General features: G+C 37.7%; 1 protein-coding gene across 2 annotated transcripts in view; it reads left to right on the plus strand.

Annotated features, from left to right (window-relative positions):
* The window catches only part of PLCD1 (phospholipase C delta 1), a 1599641-nt gene that overhangs the window by 230721 nt on the left and 1343389 nt on the right, over window positions 1-25531 (plus strand). For both annotated transcript variants that reach the window (XM_044067556.1, XM_044067555.1), the window contains exon 4: window positions 9768-9897. In XM_044067556.1, coding sequence (XP_043923491.1) covers window positions 9768-9897 — 130 coding nt within the window. The remainder of the gene's footprint in view (window positions 1-9767; window positions 9898-25531) is intronic.

Below are 25531 nucleotides of genomic sequence, written 5' to 3' on the forward strand. Positions count from 1 at the left end.
ATAGTTCATTATTTAAACATTCCAAAGAATGAGACGCCGCTGTTACCCTTTCTGAGATTGATAAAGTTTGTTTTAGTGCTTTTAATAAAGACTTGCGGCAACAAGCTCCAGATAAAAAAAGAGAAATCCTGGACAGTTACCATAGGAGCGCTTAATCAACTGGGCTAAATGATCACCCATGATCACATCACTAATACATTGTTTATGGTATTGCAATCAGTTGGATTTATATTTCTATGTATGTTCATTCATTTTTTAATGAAATTATATTACTATGATTATAATGCTTGTATAGGACAACTGAGGTTACACAATTTGATTTTGACATCTTTATATTCATTTTTCCTGTCTGTATTTTTAAAACCTGAGGAAGGTCTGATAAGTTAGCTCTGACTAAGTTTGCAAATGATTGCAAACTAGGAGCAGTCACTGAATCCCCAAATGACTTACCCATCCACTGCATGAAGGTTTGTCCGAAATAAATAAGTGGTACCAAAATAATGCAGTGAAACTAAACACCAAAATATGCATTATTCTATCCTTTGAGAAGTCAACTTCCCCAGGGGAATACCACATTGACAAAACCCCTCTAAGAGTTGACCCAATTGCCCAGGTTTAGGGAACCTATGTGGACAGTGCTCTTAATTTTGACCAGCATGTGTCTATTGTAAGAAAGCCCTTGTATATTGCACAGGTTATAAACAAAGAGATTGCATGTAGATCAAGGGATGCCATTGTGCACCTTTACTCAGTCCTCATTAGCTCAGTCATTAAATGTAACACCATCTTTGGCATGTAGCTGTCCAGATACATGCAACAACTGAAACTCTCATAAAGATACCTTACTAAAGGATACAAGGCCTAAACAACATGTCCTTCATGGACCAACTGAAAGCCCCGTCACTATACTCATTATCCTGCAGGCTGCTAAGAGGTGACCTGTGGCATACAAGGCATCCCCCAACCCATTACTGATAGATTTACTGCATATCAGAAAATCAAATGGCATCAGAAATACACAGTCTAGACATCTAAACCTCTTCTGCAACATCAACAGATTCACTCCAAACCAAATGTATATCTAGCAGAGGATACTGATGCTGTGGGCTCCCCATCCATATTAAACAAAGTTCATCCCTATCTATATTCAAGCACAACTTAGATCTGTGGAAGAAAAACAGAAATGTTTACCCCAGGACTGCCCCCTGTACTAGTAATGAACAGAAGCAGCTCCTCAAGTCTTTAACTGATACATGGGGGTGGGGTCCCCTCAAGTTATCTAGGGGTAATATATAATTATCGACCATGGGATGGGTAAGGCCAATCTAATACCAAGATGGGATAGGTTATTTTGGGCACAAAAAGGAAAATTAGCTAGGCTTAAAATGGCCTGCAAGGGCAACTAGCCTAGTACTTACATATGAATCTATGAAATGAGAGAAAAAAAAGAGCAAAATCACAAATGACTGACAAACAACAAGGGCAAATCACAAGACATTGACAACTTCTCATTCACTATCAGTAATCCCAAGCTATAAACAATGATAAAGCATTTTGCTTAATAAAACTAATTAAATAGAAGGAAACAAGTGCAGTCTTGAATAAAGCATGTGTAACATTGTTACAAAAATCTATAGTAGTGTATAAATATGCATAAATAATGTTTATCCATGTGTATAAATACTAATTCTGATGCATAGTTGGATATACACCTCTAATAATAAGTAATGTATATGTATAAATGCAGAAAAACAAAATTAATATAACATTAAGTATTTTTCCTCTGTTTATTTGCTAAGTTTTTCTGCATAGCCACCTATTTTGAGCATTTTCTGGCTTGTTAAACTTGATTTCTGCATTAGTAACTGTATTTAGAGCACAACCTAAAGCTGTTTACTGAATTTCCTGTTTGCACTTATTTTTAAAATCGTTTTTTTCTCAAAACTTGCATTTTATTTGTCTTTGGCCTAGCACTCTTGTGTGGGGTCATTTACTGCACTGTTATAACTTGTTAATACTTTTGAACCTCTGCTATCTCTGAAAAAAACAAAAAAAAAATCTTGCTTTTTCCCACTTTTCTGAGATTTAAAAAGTTCAGTTACAGGCTTGCTGTTCTTGAACTGTTTCTAAGTTTCTGTGAGGCCATCTTTGCTTGGGCTAAAGGACAGTCTCTCTGTTGATCAGTGGCAGTGAAAAACATTGAGCAGCCTGCCTGCCCCTGTGGGAGTGGTTACTGACTTGAAACTGTAGTTTTATTGGCCATTTTGGGTCAATTCCAAAACTCCTTCATCTTCCTCTCTTAAAACCTGGTTGCCTCGTGGTTTTGGCATCTTTTCAGGCTTGTTGGCTGTTGGTGAAGCAACCACCAAGAGGAGAAAATGCTGAGAGAAGAAAGGAGCCACTTTTGAGATTTTAAGTATTTTTCCTCTGTTTATTTGCTAAGTTTTTCTGCATAGCCACCTATTTTGAGCATTTTCTGGCTTGTTAAACTTGATTTCTGCATTAGTAACTGTATTTAGAGCACAATCTAAAGCTGTTTACTGAATTTCCTGTTTGCACTTATTTTTAAAATCGTTTTATTGTCAAAACGTGCATTTTATCTGTCTTTGGCCTAGCACTCTTGTGTGGGGTCATTTACTGCACTGTTATAACTTGTTAATACTTGTGAACCTCTGCTATCTCTGAAAAAACAAAAACAAAAAAAAAATCTTGCTTTTTTCCCACTTTTCTGAGATTTAAAAAAGTTCAGTTACAGGCTTGCTGTTCTTGAACTGTTTGTAAGTTTCTGTGAGGCCATTTTTTGCTTGGGCTAAAGGGAAGTCTCTCTGTTGATCAGTGGCAGTGAAAACATTGAGCAGCCTGCCTGCCCCTGTGGGAGTGGTTACTGACTTGAAACTGTAGTTTTATTGGCCATTTTGGGTCAATTCCAAAACTCCTTCATCTTCCTCTCTTAAAACCCTCTTTTGGGTGGTTTTGCTGGTTTTGTGCATAGCGCAACAGCGGGCAGCGCCGCCTAATTGGGTTTAAACTATTCCTGGCTCCACAAAGTCTGCTCTTCACTTTTTCCCTTAGAACTGCTCTATCTCTCAATTTAAACACCATATTCTCATTCTAAGGTCCTTCACTGGTCCAATTAAGTAATCCTACAAGTTAGCACTATTAAACCATAAGCACTACTTACTCTTATACTCTCTATGATTACCCTGTCCCCTATTGGTCCATCTTAAATTCAGTTTCCCTATATTACTCTAACATGTCCAAAGGTCAGTCAATGGTTTCCTCTCCAGTCCAGCTGGTGAATCTGGGAATTTTGAGGCACTGTTACAACTGTCTCATGTACACGGACAACCCTCTCCTCCTCCAAACAGATTCAAATATATGTGAGAGATGCAACTATTTAGCAAAACTGGAGGCTGAGCTCTCTCATCTCAAAACTGGTGTAACCAGTCAGGAGGAGAAGGTAACCTCACACAACACAATTCCAGTATCACATAGTCCCACCACATCAGTGAACCAAACACATAAATACACAAAAACATACTCGGAGGCTCTAAATAAAAATCTACCTAAGCAACAGAGACCTCCAAAGCAGACATCCAAGCAAACGCTACCTCAAAACAAAACACGCACAACACATAGCCCAGAAAGTCAGTGTGCCAAGCAGCCACAGCCCTTAAGGCTGAATAACACACCTGATACTCTTGTAATAGGTGACTCTATTGTCAGACACACTGATGTCCCACTCACCAGGCTGAATAAAGAGAAGGTCACGGTGAGCTGCCTGTCGGGTGCTAGAATCCGCCACATAATGCAAGCACTCAGGTCACTCCAAAGCAAATACAAATATGACTCAGTCATTGTACATGCTGGTGTGAATGACCTGAGATGTACCTCCCTGGACTACATGAAAAGAGACATAGAGGAGCTCTCTGATCATGTAGCCCAGGCTGGTATGACCCTGACCTTGAGCAGCATCTTACCCTCACCTAGAATGATGCCACAGTACAAAGACAAAATGATCGATTTTAACAATTGGCAAAAATTTTGGTGTCATTCAAAGGGGATCCAGTGTCTGTCAGCCTGGGATGACATGCTCGACAAGCCACGTTGCTTCACTAGGGACGGCTTGCACCTGTCACCACTGGGCTTTCGGATATTGGCAAAGGCTCTTGCCACCCCCATAGTGCGTTTTTTAGGCAAGGCTCAAAAGTCAAACCCACCCCCATAGACAGCACAAGGAACAAGAAACTAAGGGTAATGCTGCTAAACGCCAGAAGTCTTAACCTCAAGATGCACGCACTCGAAGCTCTCCTCAGTATGGAGAGCATCGATATCTGTGCAGTGACAGAAACCTGGTTCAAGGCTCCAGAGAGCACCCCAGCACTACCAGGCTGTACCTCATATCATGCTTTTCGGTCCCAAAACCCGGACCGAACCACAAAAGGAGGGTGAGTTTCCATATTTATCAAGGATATCCACACCTCCAGGTTAGTGGCATTGCACGAAGTATCGGAGACCATCCATGTGCAACTAACAGTGGGCAAGACTGGTTTTCAGTTTATAGCATCCTACAGACCACCCTCTCAAAGTCAGGAATCCCACTCAGCTTTCCTGAAAACATTGGAGAACATGAAGATCTCTACGAACACCATTATACTGGGCGACTTCAACTACCCAAACATTGACTGGGAGCACTACTCAAGCCCCAGCACCTTAGCCCAAAGATTCCTGGAAATTATAAACTCAAATGCTATGGAACAACTAGTCACCACTCCCACAAGAGGGGACAACATACTAGATCTGATCATTACCAACATGGGGACTCTATGCTGCACACCAGAAGTATATCCCTCATTGGTAAGATCAGACCATAAATTAATCTCACTGGATGTCCACATCCCGACCCCACCCCCAGCCCAGAAAACCACAGTGAAAAACTTCTCAAAAGCAAACTTCTCACTTCTCAAAACTGAAGTGGAATCCTTCAAGGCCCCAGGGCCAGTGGAAACTATGACCCAAACTGCAGAATCCTATATAAACACATTCTACGGACATCTCCAGGAATGCATGGATCATGCTATCCCAAACAAAACCAAGACCCAATCATCCAAAGGCAGGCGTCCAGTCTGGTGGACCCCTGCCATAAATAAACTGTACAACAGAAGGAGGAAGCTACTACATGATAGAGCAAAATCCCTAATAGGGAAGGCATCTCTGATCAGTACTAGCAAAAAATTATGATCCCTCATAAAATCCTCCAAGGCCAGCTTCGAGAGAAAAATTGCACAGGACACCAAAGACAATCATAAGGCTTTTTTCAGTTATGTTAGACACCTGGGATGCAACTCCCAGACTTGTTCTGAGTTGATTCTAAATGACAAAAAATACACTGAACCCACAGACATCGCCAATATCCTGGCAGACAGGTTCAGTGGAAACTTCTCCACCCCCTCCCCCCAAAAGAGCAAGTATCTATCCCAGCAGAGGGCTGCCTCTCAAACATCTCTGATGCTCAGGTGAAGGCTGCCCTCTCCAAAGCAAAAAACACTGCTTCCATGGGACCAGATGGCGTCCCAGGTTGCGTCCTACATGAACTTCAAGAGGAACTAAGCCCTCAAATTAAACAGCTATACAATCTCAGCCCCACTGCAGGATATGTGCCCACAGAATGGCGTACAGCAACAGTGGTCCCACTCCACAAAGGTGGAGCCTCTACAGACCCTGGAAACTATCGCCCCATAAGCCTGACTAGCTTAGTCTGCAAGGCTATGGAGAGGATCATCATGGAGCTCATAAACAAAGACATTGGGGACCTACAGACACTAGATCCTACCCAATTCGGCTTTGTCAAGGGCAGATCCTGCCTTTTGAACCTGGTTGACTTCTTCGAAACAGTCACCAAAGCCATAGATGAAGGGAAGGTAGTCCACACAGCCTATCTGGACCTTGCAAAGGCATTTGACACAATACCCCACTCGGGCATCATAGATAAGCTATCCAGCTTAAATATAAACCCCTATGTCACAAGATGGGTTGCAAACTGGCTCAAAGACAGAACCCACAGAGTGAGAGTTGCTGGAGCCATGTCAGACTCGAAACCAGTCACAAGTGGCATCCCACAGGGTTCTGTCCTGGGACCACTCTTGTTCAGTATATACTTTTCCGAGGTACAGGCAAATGTGGGAGGACTATGGCTCACCAAGTTCGCAGACGACTGCAAACTGGGCGCCATAATCAACTCTCCAGCTGACACAAACATCCTTCAAAAAGGTCACACAGAGACAGATAACTGGTGCCAGCGCCATGGCCTAAAGCTAAATGCCAAAAAATGTATAGTCATACCCTTTGGCAAAAACAATGTGCCCACAAATTACCACATAGGCGGAAACCCATTAAGTACAGAGAAAGTTATTAGGGACCTGGGGACCCAAGTTGATAGCAATCTCTCCTTTGAAAACCACATTGCCAAAGTGGTTAGAAAGACCTTCTACATAGCCCACCTCATCACGAAGGGTTTCACATCTAGGTCAAGAGAGGTAATCGTGCCCCTTTATTCATCCCTCATCAGGCCCATCATAGATTACAATGCCCCTTTTGGGATGTACCTTACCCGACACCTGCAGCAATTAGAAAGACCCCAAAAGTATCTCACCAAGAGGATCAAGAGTCTCAAACAGATGCCATATGCTGCTCGGTTAAGTAAACTCCAGCTCTACTCAGTTGCATACCGCCTACTTCGAGGCGATCTATGCCTGACATACAAAGCTATGTCAAATCCAGAATTAATGGACATGCTCCACCTCAGTAAATCTAAATCCCTTAGAGCCACATGCTCGAGGGACTTGAACCTCAGCACAGAAATAAATAGAACTTGCTGGAGGGACAGGTTCATAACCCAGAGGCTCCCTTCGCTCTGGAATAGAATTCCAGTTCATGTGAGGCAGAGCACCTCACTGAATCTCTTCATGAAGAATCTCGATAGGTGGATGGGGGATCGTAGGTTTGCCCCAGGGATTACTCCCGTGTCACTATTAGACAGAGGCACAGTAAACTAAACCTTAAAGGGCACAGTATACTCAAATCATGGGGTGGCATAAGCCATACAGAATCGGGCTAGGCTTATAATTGCCTCAGGGCAGATAGCCTAGTATGAACCTATGAACCTATGAACCTAATTAATATAACACTGACAAAAATATCATTAATGATTGAATATCACCTTCTAGCAAATGTACATATGATGACAGCAAACAATTAAATAGATAAATGTATTAACATCAAGCACAACAAAAGTATTCCTTGTCCAGTCAGAAATTATTGATTAAAGAGAATATGAATTATAAATGTGAAGAAATTAATTCATACCTAGTAGAGATAAAGCCCTGGGGTTTGCAATTCACTGTTATTTTTGTCTAAGATCTTGTGTCATTCAGACATATAGAGTGATTAAGTTTAGCCCTATCTACATCAATGAAAGTAAAAAATGTGTTCTGATGGGTCAAACTATGTTTGTATGTGGCATTCCACTTTATTTGACAGTTTAAATAACTCATGTGAAGTGAAATATGTTGCTTTCAAGTCTGGGGTCTGGCCCACACAGAATGCAGTGCAGATCTATACCCACCCTGGAGTGCATTATTGCACTTAGAAAATAGGTTCCTAAAAATGTATTACATTTGTTATATTTTTAGTACATATATTGTATATTTGTGACACAACAGGTAGCATGCTCACCTTTGGTGCAGAAGGTTGTGGGTTCTATTACCTGCACTAGATATACTGACTGCTGACACTGCAGTGTAGCATAAAAGTGTTGTTGCATTATTGAGTGTACCATCCTTCGTATGCGATGTTAAACTGACATCCCATCTGTTGAAGATGGAGATAACTCAGGTGGATGTAAAAGATCCCATGGTGTCTATTGAAAAGAGTAGTGGTCCTTTAATTAGCAAAACATTATTTACATATTTACAAAATTTATATATTTACAGGTGCATAGCTACACATTCCTATATACCATCATCAGTATTATTGCATAATCTTTTTATATGGTATATTCCCTTAATCAATAACTTATTTATTACCAGTCTTCACAGGGAACCCTAACACTCTAAAATCTTAGTACATCTCTTTTTCCTTACTTTAATGGCTTATAGCATTTCTTTTGGTAAAAGTTCTTATAGATTTACATAATAATATTGCTTAATCACAATATTATATCACATCCTTCTGTCTTTCTCTGTAGCATCAAATTTCATTTTCCATGTTAGCATTTTTCTTGACAATTTTAAATTTCTTCTTTTATATAATCTTTATCTCTTTTTCTTATTTTCATCATCTTCCAAATGCTTTAATACTTATATTTAAAATTTTTACTATTAATTTCTCATTTTCTTCCTTTGCCCGCTTTAATACCCTATAAAAGTTTAAATAATCAGAATAAACAAATGGATTTAATAACCCCAATCACCCTTCATCTTCATCTTCACTCATATACAACACGTCTCTTTTCACTGGGTTTAGTCTTAAATCCTGATATGAAAGAAAACATTAATTGCACATTTTCTTTTTCAGATTTTTTTCTGGATCATGTAAACATTTGTCATATATGGTATTTTCTGATTAAAACAGAATTCACCAGATAAACCTTTTTCTTGAATGCTAATCTACAAGTCCTCCACTTAAGACATATTTTTGTAATTTCTTTTATAAAATCATCCCATTACCTCATAACTACACAATTTTCCCAAATGTTATCCCTAATGATGATACTTCATTCATTGAAAAACACATACCCTCTAATTTTTTACAACATCATTCAAACCCTTGCTTTTATCTATTTATTTGCTAACCAAATGACTCTCACTGGGTCCTTCCTATTTCCTTTAAAAATCCATCCAGGCAAGCCAACACTTCCCTTATCCATATTTTCTTCATAACAACACTTGTACTACTTCTTCACATGAGTTGCCTTTTATATTGATGCCATAAATATAAAAAAAAATGGGCTTTATAAACATGTATACTTCACAGAGAGTCCAAAAAGTTTATTTTTTTTTATTAGACTATTTCTTTGAGGCCCAGTGGTGGGGATTTAGAAAAAGATTTAGAGTGGTAGAAGTTATTTGGTAAATCAGATTAAGTACTTTCATGTAAACCCATTTTATTTTATTCATTTGATTGGTTGTTTGAATCACATGGCTTGTATTGTAGGTCTCCTCAGTTCTGAAGAAGTCTGCGGCGATCCAGGTGCTTAACTGAGCTTTTAATAATGAAAGAGTCATTCTCTCACTTTAAATAAGTAAGTTATTGAGGGTACTTAGGGTACTTTATGAATGTAAGTGCTGATGTTGTTATTATTTTATTTTTATTTATTTATTTACTTACTTATCTAGCTATTTATTTATTTATTTATTTTGAGTCTCAGAGGATATTTCATGCTAGCAATATCAATGCGAAATGTTTTATTTTTAAATAAATGTTTGCCATTTTTCTGTTTAATAACTCAAACACTCAAGGCATAACTAAATTACCGTGACCAAGGGACATTATCTGTTTAATTTGACTTCAGAATTATCCTTTGTCTCGATAACATTTTGCCATTTGATAAATGATAAACATTTTATTTAGACTGTCTGCCATCACAAACACTTGAATATTATATTTTTATGATGAAATTGTTTTTCTTTCTTACTAAACTAGTTAATACACCAGGCTATTTAGTGAATATGTATGCATGTATACTGTTTCCTTAAATTGACCTGCAGCTGGATTTATTATTGTCTTCAAAAAGCAGATAAGAATAAAGACAGGAAAATATCATTTGAAGAACTGAAAGAATTTCTCAGTTTGGTGAATATTGAAATTGATGATGTCTATGCAAAGGAAATCTTTCAGGTACTGTACATCACAAACAAATAAGTAATTTACTTAATCAACTGTTACTGTGTACAAAACGTTTACTAGTTTATTGATGAGGCTGGTACGTGTCTGTGTGTGCGTGCATGCATGTGTGTGTGTGTGTGTGTGTGTGTGTGTGTGTGTGTGTGTGTCTTTCTGTCCGTCTGTTTCTGCATCCTGCAGTAGACTGGCATCCTATCAAGAATTAGTTTCAGTGCCCTGCCCTGCACTCACAGAATATTGAGATAGACTCCAACTCCCCAGCTCCCCCCACAACCCTTAGCTGGATTAAGAAGCAGTTGGTGAATAAATTGATTTTATTGATAAGGGTGTTATTTCTTATAGAATTATAACTGAAAAGATTATCAAAGTATATAGTACTAAATATTACTGAATACATTTTGCCTTTGGTTCAGTAGACACAATGAATTCCATGCTGAAACAAACTGACCCTTTTAATGAAAACCACTTTGTCAGATATGGCTCATTCTTTTATCTCCATAGTATACTTGCGAGTACATCTTATGATGGAAATTATTTGCCATTGCACAATATTTTGTATGCATTTACTCATAGCTAACCAAATGACTCTCACTGGGTCCAGCTGCCTGTTTTATTGGTGGCATAAGAATTTTTGAATAAATAAAGTACTTATTAAATACATATACTTTGTATTTTGTGGTAGAGATCAAGGTCTGCTGGATATGTTTTTGTTTATAGCTGATTCCCTTAACTGTCAACAAATACTGTCAATTTTTTTCTGTACTATTTTATATATGCAAATAACTTCCTCTGCCCCTGTGAAAACATATTCTCTTTCTGAAGTATTTAAACACAAGGATTATCACTTATAAAAAGAGGGGGTAAATTCAGCCAGAAATCAGGAAAATGTCTTTATTTATTTCATTTTTTCTCTGAACTTGCTACATTGTTTCTTTACGCTTTTCCTTTTTTTAATAAAATAAACGAACCTCTTCCTCTCTCTGGTCTTCATGGAGAAAGCATGTTTAGCAGTATTATCTGGAGAGTATATCATTGTTGGGACGGAGTCTTGGCAGGTTTCCTGAGCTCTATGCAGCAGGAGTACACACTGCATTACAGTGTGACCTTCCTGGTCTGCCCTTACAATCTTCCTGAACCTGAACCAGTTGTTTTACCAGTGTTGTAGTACTGCAAGAGATCTGTGGACCCAGGGGTTGAGACTCCAAGAGTATTAAGTCATGCTGAATGACAACAAAATGTGGTAGCAGTCTGAATACCATATTGCCAGAAGTCATCAATGCCTCCTAGAATATGAGGGAGCATGCTTTTTTTTTTTTACAAACAGAGCACATAAGCTTGAAGGTTCCAAAATTTGGTGTCATAATGCAGTATATCCCCACTAAAAAAGTACAGTGGATAACATACCTCACAGGTGTTTTATTTTTTAAAAGTTGCTTTTTGATGATATGAGGTTGTCTTTAGCTGGTGTCAGAGCTATTATTTGTATTTCAATATAATTGCTTTGTATGGTAAGCTTGAAACTATAATACTACCATTTACTTGAGATGTTTATGTACTGGTATTATACACACACACACACACACACACACATATATATATATATATATATATATATATATATATATATATATGTATATACACACATACAGATATATAAATCACAGACCACCTCCTCCTCCACAGTATGACACAACTGTGTCCAACACCTTCAGCACCAAAAGTCTTGCACCCACGTCCTCACTAACACCGCCCTCAGCCATGGCTTCTAGTGACCCCACAGAAGGCCATCATGAGGATACCACCAATGGCAATTTTTTGGCCCAAGGCCACACAGACAACAAGGACATAGGAAGATATACCACCAGAGGGAGATAAATAGGAGAAGCCTTGGCTCATCCACCAGGGACAGAGGGAAAGGGAGAGGTTGCAGCAGACACTGCAGACAGAGTCCGTGATAAACCTTTCCTCACCCCCAACCAACCACACCAGAACACAGGACATCTTCAACCTCTCCTCCTTTGACCTCTCAACCACCTATACTGATGTCTTTAAAAAAGGATTTACTTTCATCCCACCACAAAGAACCAACATTTCCAACATGCTTCTGGATCTACGTTTATACCACAGAAAATTAAACCTAAAAATTCTGCACCACAGCGATAACAGCGAGGATGGTGATGAGGGCCCTCAAACAGCCTTTACCTCCCTTAAACCCAGGAACTTATACAACCTACTGCTAAACAGTACCCTGGATGCCTTCCTGTCCATGTGCAACCAGGAAATCTGAAAGGTACTCTCCACATAACACCGATGTAAGTGCTTTAAGCTCAATTCATCTGAATCAGTAGCAATCAAAGAACTCAGTGAATGTAAAAATATTTGCATCATGAAAGTTGACAAAGGAATTTGGACTGTGGTAATGGACCTTAATGAATACATAGATAAAACAGAATCAAGTTTAAAAAACAATGAATTTTACAAACCTATCTCATTAGATCTAGTACATAAATGTTTTAAACTTGTTGATGAAAAACTGTTAACCTGTTTGCTTAAAAATAACATTTATTCTGAGAAGTTCAATTTTTTAAGGATAGACAAACCTTGCTTAGGAAAACTTTTTGGAATCTCCAAAGTCCACAAACACACAAGCAACCCCCCCCCCCCCCAGGCTCATTGTCTCTTCTAAAATAACTAAAACTGAGAATATCTTACATTTCCTTGACTTCATTCTCAACCCAATAGTTCAGAAGACTCAATACTTCTTGCGTGATTCGTGATTGTTCCTCCATGAGCTCCACAAATACTGAATCACCCACCAAGACCACTGCCTAGTTACCCTGAATGTAGAAGCACTGTATAGCAGTATCCCTCACCAGGAAGGACTTCAGCTCACCAGGACCTACTTTATAAAATATACGTCCTTCTCCATAACCAAAGTAGAAATCATATGTGAACTCATTTCTCAAGTCTTGCAAATTGTTTTTCATTTTAACCAAAAGGTGTATCACCAACAGAGAGAGAGGTGTAGCAATGGGGTCCAAAATGCCCTCACCCTACTTGAACCTTGTCCTCAGTGCCTGGGCAGGAGAGATCCTTCCCACCATTGTTTGTTTCAACAAAGCCAAACTTTACAAAATATACATTGACAATATCTTCTTTGTATGGCAAGGCACCCCCCAGGAACTAGACATCTTTATCCAAGATTTGAACAACAGCATTGATTTTCTCTACTTCACGACCTCACACAGAGGCACCCGTGTACATTTTTTAGATGTGGAGATCTTCCTTAATCTCACCACCTGCTCCTTCGACTCTAACATATTTCATAAGAGCACCTTCATGAACAATTTCCTAGAGTTTTCCAGCCAGCACCCCATGTTCATAAAGTCCAGTGTAGTAAAGGGGCAACTGGTACAACTATCCCACATCATCAGCGAGGACTCTGTTTACAAGGAAGAGTGCAGCCACCTACTCAAACTCTTTTCAGAACATAACTATCCTGATGACCTCTTAGTCGGTATGTACTCAGAGGTCTCCCTTGCCAGGAGTACCATATTTTAGCCCATCTTGAAACATGGCTTTCTAACCAACCCTCCGGGCACACCAAAGCAAAACTTTGTCCTGAGCTTCCCCCTTCCCATCAGCCAGGACATGTACCCCATCATGGATATCCTTAAAAAATACTGGTGCATTATCCACTGGGACAGAGAACTATGCCAGACCTTAGGGGAACAACCCACCTATCGCTAAAAAAAAAAAAAAAACATTAAAATCTGTGTTTGAGCAACCCGAGCATTACCTCCTATCCCTGGCCACAGACTTTCATCCTCCCAAACCAGGCATACAACCCTGTGGGCACTGCACCATCTGCAAACACATCCTTATATGCACCACATACACCTTCCCCCCCACAACAAATACATGATTTGGCTTAAGGATCATCTGGACTGTAACTTTTTATGCCAGCATTTGCTCCACCTGTAATAGCTTTTAAATAGATAAAATGGCCAGAAAATTGTCTGATAGAATCAAGGAAAACTTAGCAGCCATCCGGCACTCGGACAACAAAAACACACTAGCCAAACACAGTCGCCTTTGCATTGGTTTCATGGGATTCAAGATTTTATACTGGAAAAAATTCCCCACTTCATTGGGGACATCATGGAAACCTTCCTGAGGGTGTGAGAACTTGCATACCAACTGAGCTTGCAGGCCAACATCCCCCCATACCTCAATGAAAACATAAATATCAAATGCACTCTGAAATGGTACATCTAACCCACCTAGTTTTTATCTAAGACCTTAACTGCAATCAATGCACATACAAGATAAAACTGAGCCACAGCGCCATCTGTTTGTCAACAGCAAAACTCTTCTGAAACTTTAAGCATTAACTACCTTTACTTGTTTCAGCAGTAGTGCCACTTGTTTTTCAGCCTAGTACTCATGAACTGCGGTTGTGGTGCTGCGGTAGCATTGTCACCTCACAGTTAGACGTTGCCCGTTCGATTCTCAGATAAAGCATCTTCTGTGTAGCGACATGCGTGAATGGGCGTTCCTTCGTTGAAGGTTGTACGTTAGGCCCGGCAAGCCAGTACGTAAAAATCTACTGCCAATCATTAGCGGACCGGAGTTCCACTGTGGCGACCCCTAACCAGGAAAAGCCGAAAGACACAAACTTATACAATCCTCTAAACATGTACAGTGCCATCTAACTTTGATCCTTAGTATTTAATAAATTATCAATTGTTTTGTTCTATGCAACATCCCCCACCTGTTTGTCAATTGTCAACTCAACATAGTTTTCAGATTGTCTTAATCCATGTGACAGCACCACCTAATTTTCAGAAACACAATCAAATGAACCTCTAAACCACCTATCTTTGATTCAGAGTTTGTTTCTAGTTTTTTACCTAATCCATTGTTCTGTTTTGGAGGTCTTTTTTCTTAAACCTGATTGATCAGAACTGCTTATTTATCGCAAGCACAGAAGCAACACTTGTTATTTTCTGATGAAGTTCTAAATAATAAAGGAACAAAAGCGCTCAAAAATTCAACTGTTCAGCATGTTTTGCCTTGTGACTTCTTGGGCCCCGTTTCTATTGCTAATATATATATATATATATATATATATATATATATATGTCTATATACATACATGTGTGTGTGCACGCGCGCGTGCGTATGTGTAAATATTTTAAGTTCACAAACAAGCTTTGCTACATTTATTAAACTGCAACTTTATAATTCAGATGAAAGCACATATCCACAGAGGCTTTTATAGTTTGGTTGTCTACGTAATTTATAGTTGTTTTAGATTTTGACAAAGTCTGATGATATGAAGATATGGGCTACAGTTTTGATGGATCAGGTTAATTCAGACTTATGCATGGAAGAATTGTTATTTGTCAAAATTATTGCATTTTACTCAGTATAACCACATTCGTTTTTAAAATGGTCAGCAAAAAATGTTACCATTGTAGGAATTTTAGGCATGTGTAGTGCTCATTGTTTCCTTGAAAATGTCCATGTGGTGAGACTGGCCACAGGAATACTTTCTATTTGAAACTCTTTGCTGTGTAGTCAGTTAGTAAGAAAGCAGTATTGCCTAAACTGAAGACTCCTTTTTCTTCTTCTATTCCTTTGGCTGCTGTTGTCATGATGGTGGCACTAATTCACATTGAAAATATTAAAATATTCACAATGTTTGCAAAAATCAGAGATAAGAATGAAATTGTTACAGCTAATGGGCTTGGGTATTGCACACCTAATGTTTTTCTACAGGCGGCATTAAACATATCTAACTTTTTTCTACAGAAGGTATTGTCCACATGTATACTAGAGTCTTTTCTTGTTCAACTGAAAGGAAAATTAAATGAATTACCTCTTTAGGTGATATTGGGCTAAAAAAAATAAAAATAAAAAATTAGCCTGGGTAGTGAAGGAACCATCACAACCATGGGAGGATTTCTAAGATTAATGTTAGGTGTTTTGAAGCTTGGTGTAAACACTTTTGACAGGAGTAAAGGATTTAAATAGTTACTTAGTTTGCATTCAAGATCAAAAGCAACATTTTTTGACAGCAAAAGTGGGCATGTTTTTGTCTCCACCATGGAACATTTTTGATCTTTTGAGGGGACATAATATCTGGGTCAGGTTATCAGACCAGGTGGGTAACTTGTCCACCAGTAATCCTATTTAAGCATAATCTTGAACAATGGAAGAGAAATCTGAAGTTCACCCCAGGCTGGCCCCCATGTCTATGCCTAAAATAACGTACCCCTCCCAACATAACCTCTAAAAACTTCCTAACATACCCCGTCCTAATAAACGTCCATGATACATAGGGATACAATTAGGTTGTGCTGCACAGCTAGGTTGATAAAGGCCCTGGTGGCCGTTATCTTATTCTATACCTATGAACTTATCAAAGTACTGGTATCGTCACAGGAGATCAACACAAATTTGCTGGAGGAAATTAGGACTTTCTTTCATAGTGCTTCCCCATCCATTTCTTGGGAGATGTTAATGGTGACTTGAGGGATTTAGCATAAGGAAAGAGTTATGAGTGATATTCACTTTCTTGTTCAGATTCTTGAAGCTACACACCTACTAAATGTCTAAAGACATGCTTCTGGAGCATTTCTCCCCGGGCCTCCGCTGAAAACAGGATCTGTGGAACCTAGTCGGACTTTCCTGGTCAACAAATGTTAAATAAATAAAGAAAGAAAGAAAGAAAGAAAGAAAGAAAGAAAGAAATGTCTTTAATAAGCTGCAAAAATATCATTAAAGGATTTATATTCAGAGTAGTATTGGCACATGTATTGAATGGAGCTTTCTCTATCACTGAGTTTTAATTTGCTGCAGCTGTTGCCGAGTGTCTTTTTCTTTGCAACTGTAAGACAGTTTGAGTTTGATCAGATGGAAATGGGAAGAGGACCCAACTAGTGCAAGTGTAGAGGGTGAAGGTTTCAGAAGCTGATAATGCCACATGCAAGCTGAAGCAGTTTCATGTATTGGTTTATGTGATGATTTTGGAAGTTGGTAGGTACAGGCTAAGGAGTGTATCCACGTTTTCCAATTTTAATGAGAGTTTTTTTTTTTTCTAGATCTTATTGTAGTAAATTGAAATACTTTTTTATATACCACAGGAAATTGATGTTTTATCAATAATAGAACAGAGAATGCTAGATTTATTTTTCTTTATGGATCTCTTTATTACTCCAGTGATCTGCCCATCACTGATGTCCACTTATTTTCCCTGAACTTCATGCAAGGAGGAGGTCCAAGCCATACTCTACTTAACCTGGAGGGAGGCTCTCCCTTTCTAGGGAAAGAATGATCTCATAGTTTACAACTTCTAAGGCAGATGATACTCCATCCGGAGTGGCTGAATCTTGTTGACCTTGCAAGTGGGCATCTTGCAAGTGGGCCCCGGTTAACAGTGTTGTTTCTCTGCACTAAGAATGCATGCCATGGTCTCCAGCAGAGCATGTTCTCATCTGCTTGCAAATGTCTCCCTCCCTTCCATGTTCTCCAGCAAAGTGCGTTCCCATCTAACAGCAAATGCATCCCGCCTCTCCAAGATAGGCACACTCATTCATCTTCCAGTATTTACAAATACCCAGGCTGCTATCTGAATTTTAGTCACATTGACCATAGTCAGGGTGTTATCCTTGTATGCCATGTTGCTTAATAAAACTAGATTTCTTGAAATTATGTATATGGAAGATGCTCGAAGATAAAACTAAATGCTTGTTTCAGCATCAGATATATGAACAGTAAGGTCCCTGTCTTCTCTTTACCTGTTCATGTATAAGGGTAAAAACCAGGAAAATAGCTGGATATGTGTAAAGCAGGCATAATGAAAAATGCAAGGACATTCAGATTTCTGAAATAAATTATTTCTATTACTGATGTTCCTGTTTGGTTTACAAAAAGTTTAATATATCTATTGTTTTGTGCTCAAAGCTGAAACTAGAGCACAGTTTGAAAATATTCCACTAGGTTTCCATTTTGGGCAGAACAACATTCCTTTTCAGTGCCTTCCTTACTGTGCTAAAGTGTTAAACCTGGCTGCTGCCTACTATTAAGGGAAACAGTATCTATCAATGAACATTATTCTCAGGGAGACAGTCAAACCAAAGCAATCACACCGATCAGACCATGTTTTGGATAATCAGCAGAAGACACAATCTTCCTAAAAGTTGTTCCAGCCACATGGAACCACCTTCCAACTGAAATTAAAATATAACAGACTGTGAATGGCTTTGAAACAAGACTGAAAAAAGAGTCTTTTTCGAAATAATGTGCCTAGCTGTTACAGAAATAATGTGTACACAACCATCTCATGTATCAGTAAATACTCTATCTGAAATCATCTTAAAATTGTTCAAAACAGTTTCAATGCATAGACCTCAAAGTTACACTGTAAATATGTAACTATTATATTTTCTGCTTAACCTTGTACATTTACTTTTTTGTACATTTCTTTACTTGTTTCTGTTTCTCTTTGGGACCCATGTCATAACTGAAAATTGTCAGATAACAAGCCCACCTAATAGAACAAAAGAAAATAAATAAAAAGTCAATAAAATAGATTACTCTTCTATTCCCTGTATGGACTAGACAGGGATTCTACAGCGAGTTTTAATGGCTGAACTGGAGGAATATGTAAAATCTGCAGCTGTAATTAGTCCAGCTGTGGGTAATGATTTTTTATATAACTTTTATAAAAAAAAAGACTACTTGAGGATTTTTGTATAAAGTTCCTTGACAGCTTTTAGTTTAATTTGGCTTATTATTTGTGATGGCAGAAGTTCCAAGTAGAAGTAGGAATGGATGTGTTTAATATATTAGAAAGCAGAATGCACTACAGGCCTGTAGAAATTTAGTATAAATGTTCATAGGATCATAGGATAGTAGAAAATAAAAAGCAATTTGTTCATAAGGCCATGCACACTTTACCAATGTACACTTTTATGATGCACCCTAAAGCAGGATATTCTCAGAGTAAATTTATGGTACTGTCAATTATCTTCTTTTTTTCCATATTTATTTTTGTTTTCTAGAAATATATTACAGTCGATAACAATACAAACAATCATGAAAATTGTCAGATACAAAGTAATATTTGTTCCAACATTCAATCAGGTCATATTTCTACTAAATCACATAGAATAAAACTTATTTATTATTTATTTTCAAATTTTAACAGGAAAATGCATAGAATTATCCTAACTGCATGGTATAGTAACCTCCAACATACGATATACAATATTTACAGCAGGTGTAAAAGCAGCTAAAGGGCCGAAGCATGAGGGAGAGAGATGTATCTGTATTTGAGTCATCTTTAAGTTGCTTGTCTAAGCTTCTTTGATTTGTACTTTAATTTGTATAGGGGAATTTTGTATACAATGTGATGATTAATTCTTTGAATAATATTCATTCTTTTAGAATGTGGTTCAGAAGGAGACTCCAGTATTTTTGAAAATATGTGTGTTTATTACTATCTATTGTGATTAATTTATGTGCTGTAACATATCTAGTAGCTTTGTTCTTGAATTCCTCCCATGATAGTTTGGTTCGATCTGTCCAGTTCTGGGTGATATATAGTTTCATTAGCACAAATAATGTGACTAATATCCATGTGTCCTGCTTAAGTCATTTTTTGGGGGAGGGGGTTATATGTAGGATAGGTAATTTCCATGATAATGATGACTGCTCATAACCCATTTTTTCTGACTTCACCTTCAGAGAACACCATCATTTGTATGTAAATTTACAGCCCCATAGGATATGGAAAAGATCAGTGCTCACTGTTGGACAATAGGGACAGTTTGGGGAGTAGTTTGAATTAAATTTATTTAAAATCACTGGTGTGTAGTAGGCATTATTGTTGATCAGCAATTGTGTATATCTTAAACTCTTGAAAGGGGATAACTTTAGTGTAGCTTCTATCACTTTGGATTTTTGTTCACCTGTAATTTTTTTTCATTTTTCTTATTCCAGTAGGCAGAGAACAGTAAAGATGATTGACATTTGATGGATGTAATCAACTTGTGTTAGAGAGCATTTTCTCTTTATAAGAAAGGCATTGAAGCAATGTTGTTGTAGTATCAATATCTGCTTGTACTGAATTGTTAAAGTTACCCAGCATGGCAGCCAGATATTTAAGTTGCCTTAGAATTATTGTATGTCTTTTTGCTGAGTTTCAGCTTTTCTCTGGTCTCTTCTATAGTGTAATCTTTAATTTTGAGAATGTTCCATACAACATAGTTCTTAATTTGTGGATATTGATTGAGATTTATCATATTGTTATTTAATTTGAGATTAGGATTTAAATGTATAGGTTGCAGAAGAGTCAATGTATGTACTAGGTTTATAGATTTGAAGTTGCTTCTGAAATATTATATTATTTCTTAATATTTCTTTGTCTTTTCGGCTTTTCCCAGTAAGGGGTCGCCACAGTGGAACTCCAGTCCACTAATGATTGGCAGTAGATTTTTATGGTGCCGAGTTGCCAGCCCGACGCCCAACCTTCAGAGAAGGCACGCCCATTCACGCATGTCTTTCGGAGGCCACTCAACCATGGGGAGGACATGCAGACTCCACACAGAAGGCACTCCCCACACACACTAGCTGAGAATCGAATGGGAGAACCTCTTGCTGTGAGGCAAGAACGCAACCGCTGTACCACCGTGGCTTATGATATTATTTCTTAATGATTTATGTAATCCAACTGTCTTGAATTGTTCTTTCTGGATAAAAGATAGGGCTTTGGGATTAATATTTAATGATTTAACATGTTCAAACCATAGTTTAACCCATGTTGGTGACCATTCTTTAGCCATAGAAGAATGTTCTGATATCTGTATTATTCTGTTAGAGTAAATTATATCATAATATAGCTTGAAATCTGGAAGACCCAGTCCCCCCCTTTCTTTCAGCAGGATTACTTTAGAGTATTTGATCTTTGTTGATTTTGGGTACCAGATGAACTTAGCTATTTCTGTGCAGATTTTGATGTTTGTTGCATTTAATTGATAAATCACTTTTGGAAGAACATTAATTTTAATGACTGCAACCTTAGCTAAGGTTGATAGCTTCATATTTTTCCATCTATAGAAGTCTTGGTTTACCTGTTTCCATAGTTTTCCTAAGTTGTTTTGGATTATTGACCTCTGGTTATGATCAAAAAGTATTCCTAAGTATTTGAGGAAGTAGTCAGTTTGAATTGTTGTGTCCGGGAAATAGTATTCTTTATGGCCTAGCAGATTAATTGGAAAGATTTTGGATATGGATGTGTTAATTTCATAGTTTGATACTCCTGAGAAATTTTTAATAGATTTCATAATTTTACTCAGGTCTGTATTGGGGGTTTCGAAATATATATTGACATCATCTGCAAAAGCTGTTAGGACAATTTTATTATTTAGAAGCTTTGGTATGTGATGATATGTGCGCTGGAATATGTGAAGGAATAGGGGTTCAATATATAAATTGAAGAGGTATCGAGAGAGGGGGCAACCCTGCCTTGTTCCCTTTAAGATTTTTATTGGTTTGGATTCTGTTTTATTTATTTTAATTTATGTGTATGAGCTTTTATATATCTTTCTAATTATGTCAGTGAATTCTTTTGGAATATTATAGAACGACAGTGTTTCAAATAGAAATTCTTGATTAACTTTATCAAAGGCTTTGCTAGCGTCTAACACCAGGGCATACCTTGTGTTTTTTTTTTTTCTTTTTCGCATAATTTCATTATTACATCTAGTTTAAGCGTGTTATCCCAGGTTTGCTAGAGCAGATAAACCCAGCTTGTTCTGCAGAGATGATTACTGACAATACTCTTAGGTCTATTTGTTAGGATAGCAGCTAGGATTCTGATGTCAATATTTATTAGTGAGACTGGTCTGTAGTTTAGTAGATTTGATTTTTCTGAGTTAGGCTTATGAATAAGAATAGTTCTGTAGACATTTAGGCATGGATCTATAATGCCAAACTCCCTGATGTGGTGGGTATTGTTTGCTAAGTTTTGGGCAAAGGTTTTGTAAAATTCATTCGGGAAACCATCTGGTCTCAATGCCTTACTTTATTTTAGTTTAGTTATTTCAGCTAGAATTTCACTAAAATTGTGTGGGCCACCTAGTTTGTAATCTGTTAATAGGTCCTTTAGGGCTAATAAACTTTGGGAGTTGTATATTTTGTTTTTAGTATTTCTGTTTGTTTTTTTGGGTTAAGACACCATGTTCCAGTCACCTCCTAGTATGTAATAGTAGCTTGGGAATTTCATTAAAATATTACATATTTCAATAATAAAAATCTTGCTGTTTTACACATGGGCTATATAGATTTGAGAATAGGACAGGTTTTAGACAGTGGGTATTAGTACAAATAAAGTAATACCATCTGCCATTTTGGTCTGCCATGCATTCTATTTCCCAACTGAAGGATTTCTTTAATAAGAATTGCAGCACCCTTAGAGTTTGTACTATTGCCTGATGCTATTATTTTAATTATCCATTATTTTCTCTTTTTCCCAATCTTCGACAAGCATATGGGTCTCTTGTAAAAAGATTACGTTTGCCTTAGATTGGAAAAGTAGCTGCATAAGTAGATTTCTTTTCTTTTTATCTTGGAGTCCCTTAACATTCCATGAATCGATTATCCACATTTTTCTCTACAGTGTAGGTTATAGTTAAAATAACTTTAGCGATTTACCTTCTACTTTGTTGGATTGCTTTAAGAACTGTTTTCATTAGTCTAAGTATAGCTATTGCAACACCTGTTCCCTCCAGAAAAACCCTAGTGCCTAACTACTTATCTACCCCATCTGGAACAGAATCAAAAAATGTAACTTTCAAAAACATTTCAATTAGTGTAGCATGCATAAGGTAATGTTATAACACTTTTACATAGTAGATGATGTAAGTTAAAAGCACAACTCTATAATACAAATTCTAATGCACTTAAGATCTGGGTATTCTTGTACAGCACAGTATCCTAAATCCCTGCTCTCAGTTCCTCAATAGTGCCTTTTAGATTGTGAGTAAGAACCATGGCAAACATTTAAATAACAAATCAGAGAGATATCCATATATATATATAATATATTCCAGAGATTGGTTTACATACATATTAGTGTTTACATATGATTTTGAGATTTTTTTCACTTTAATCCTGTTATATTCCGCAATTTTAGAAGATAATCAACCTGTTTGTCTTATGTTTGCTCGGCAGCAACATTCCACTAGATATGCAGTAATGAGAGAAGAAAAAAGAACACACATGTATACATATTACATGCATAGTATACATACATATATTAAGGTCACATGTTTCAGTTTAGTGTCCTTAGATTCTATTTTACGTCTATTCTTATCATTTTCCAAGAAAATGCTTTTTAATTAGTTATGACCTTGTTGAAAAGAAATAGTAACAGCCCACAGTACCTCAAAATCTTGCATTAGTAAAGCATTCTGTCCTGAGATTTGTAATGAGATTCCCATTATTTCTAGGTAGCATAAGAGGTCTCCACTCTATTTCTACTTGGTTTTCATTGTTTTCCAATGTAGTGGAGTGGTTTCTTTCATTTCATTTCTTGATTGTTGTCCCAGGCTCTGTGAATTGTCCGGGCAGAGGAAATAGAAGGTGTGCCGCCTTGAAATGGGTCCTGGTGTGAAACTGAAACTTGAAACTTTCTTCTCGACGCACACTGTCTACTTCCTGTTAAAATGCAAACTTGTGTCAGATGGAATGATGAGACGGGGATTTCTTCTTTTATTTTCGGTTTTTGTTTTTTCTTGAATATACTTGCCACATTGGGTTGTTAAGTTATGGGTTCACTGCCATTTGATGCTCGGAGATTTCACAAGTCGGGAAGTGTGTTGAAAGCCTGTAGAAATGCCATTTTTGCTTCTTTTGGCGAGTTAACCATGAATCTGTGATCTTTGTATTGAAAGGAAAGGCAGCTGGGGCATTTCATTTGAAATTTGATTTTCTTGCTTATTAGGAATGCACAGAAGGGAGAAAGTACTTTCCTTTGTTGTTTTATTTGCATTGGCAGATCCTGGGCGATGATAATTTTATTTCTGTTCCAGGTTATGAACTTTTTAGTTTTAGCTGCATTTAATATTTTCTGCACATGTTGAAAGTTAAGATATTTGGCATAAACTTGCCTCTTCTTGCTTATGCCCTGAGATTTGCAGAGAGCTCTATGTATTCTCTCAATGTCCATGCTGTCAATGCTGGGTCTGGTGATGTTGCAAGTGAATTTGGATAGCTCTTCATAAAGTTTGATGAGATTTGTCCATTTGAAATTACTAAATTTAGAATTGTTGACTGCAGGGTTTTCGAGATTTTGAAATTAAATTAAATTAAACATATATTATTGGTTAAAATTATAATATAAAAGTAACAAAGAGTATTGGACAGGAATTGCAATTCACTCCAATTTTGTGTAACATTTTATTGCAGTTTTTTAAGTATGTGTCTTGTGGGAAGAACGTGATTACTTCACAATATTATAGAAGCATTTTACTCTGTTCACATGGGTATTTTATAATTAATACCTATTTTCAAGGTTTTCTTCTTTGGGTCATACCATTGTTTAACAGAATTTAGATAATGGGTAAGCTGCACATCGCCACTCTTATTGGAGAATGAATGTTTTTCAGCAGGGTATTAATGTACAGGTAATGCCTGCTGAAAAAATGGTCCACTGTGTCACACTAGCAAATTAAGCCATCCTGAAGTTCTGACAGTTAAAAAGTAAGCAGCTGCCATTTTTTTTTTACAATAGCTAAACAATAGTGCAGCTTAGAGATAGTAAAATTAATGTGATAATATGAAAAAAATAAAGAATAAATGTTGTGTGTGTGTGTGTGTGTGTGTGTGTGTGTGTGTGTGTGTGTGCGTGCGTGCGTGTGTGTGTGTGTGTGTGTGTGTGTGTGTGTGTGTGTTTGCTTGCATGTGCATTTGTACTTGAGTATGTGAATGAAACATAGAGAGAGAGAGACACACATGGATGACTGCAACAGGCTGTCTGTTACCATGTATTGTTTGGAAAATAATAGTTATGAAAACCTTAATCTTTGGTCCTAACTGAATGCAATCCATAGACTGAGCAGCACTGTGCATCAAAATCAGGGACAGTAAAGGGATGGGGTAGGGTTGTTGCTATGCTTTGTTTTTTTTCTTTTTCTAATAAAGCAACATTTGTGGATGTATTCACTAAATGTAGTGTGTGTGTGTGTGTGTGTGTGTGTGTGTGTGTGTGTGTGTGTGTGTGTGTGTGTGCGTGCGTGCGTGCGTGCGTGTGTGTGTGTGTGTGTGTGCGTGCATGCATGCACGTATATGCATGTGTGTGTGTGTGTTTGTGTCTTTCTGTTTGTGTATATATATGTGTGCTTGCATGCGTATGTGTGTATGTGCATGCGTGTGTCTGTGTGTGTGTGTGTGTGTGTGTGCGTGTGTGCGTGTGTGCGTGTGTGCGTGTGTGTGTGTGTGTGTGTGTGTGTGTGCGTGTGTGTGTGTGTCTGTCTGTCTGTCTGCATGTTTCTGTGTGTGTTTGTGGGTCTGTCCGTGCTTTTGAAAGAGTGTGTGTGTTTGTGTGTGTGTGTTTATA

The sequence above is a fragment of the Protopterus annectens genome, chromosome 3.part1 (genome assembly GCF_019279795.1).
Source record: "Protopterus annectens isolate FY-2018-M chromosome 3.part1, PAN1.0, whole genome shotgun sequence".
NCBI classification, from domain to species: Eukaryota; Metazoa; Chordata; order Ceratodontiformes; family Protopteridae; genus Protopterus; species Protopterus annectens.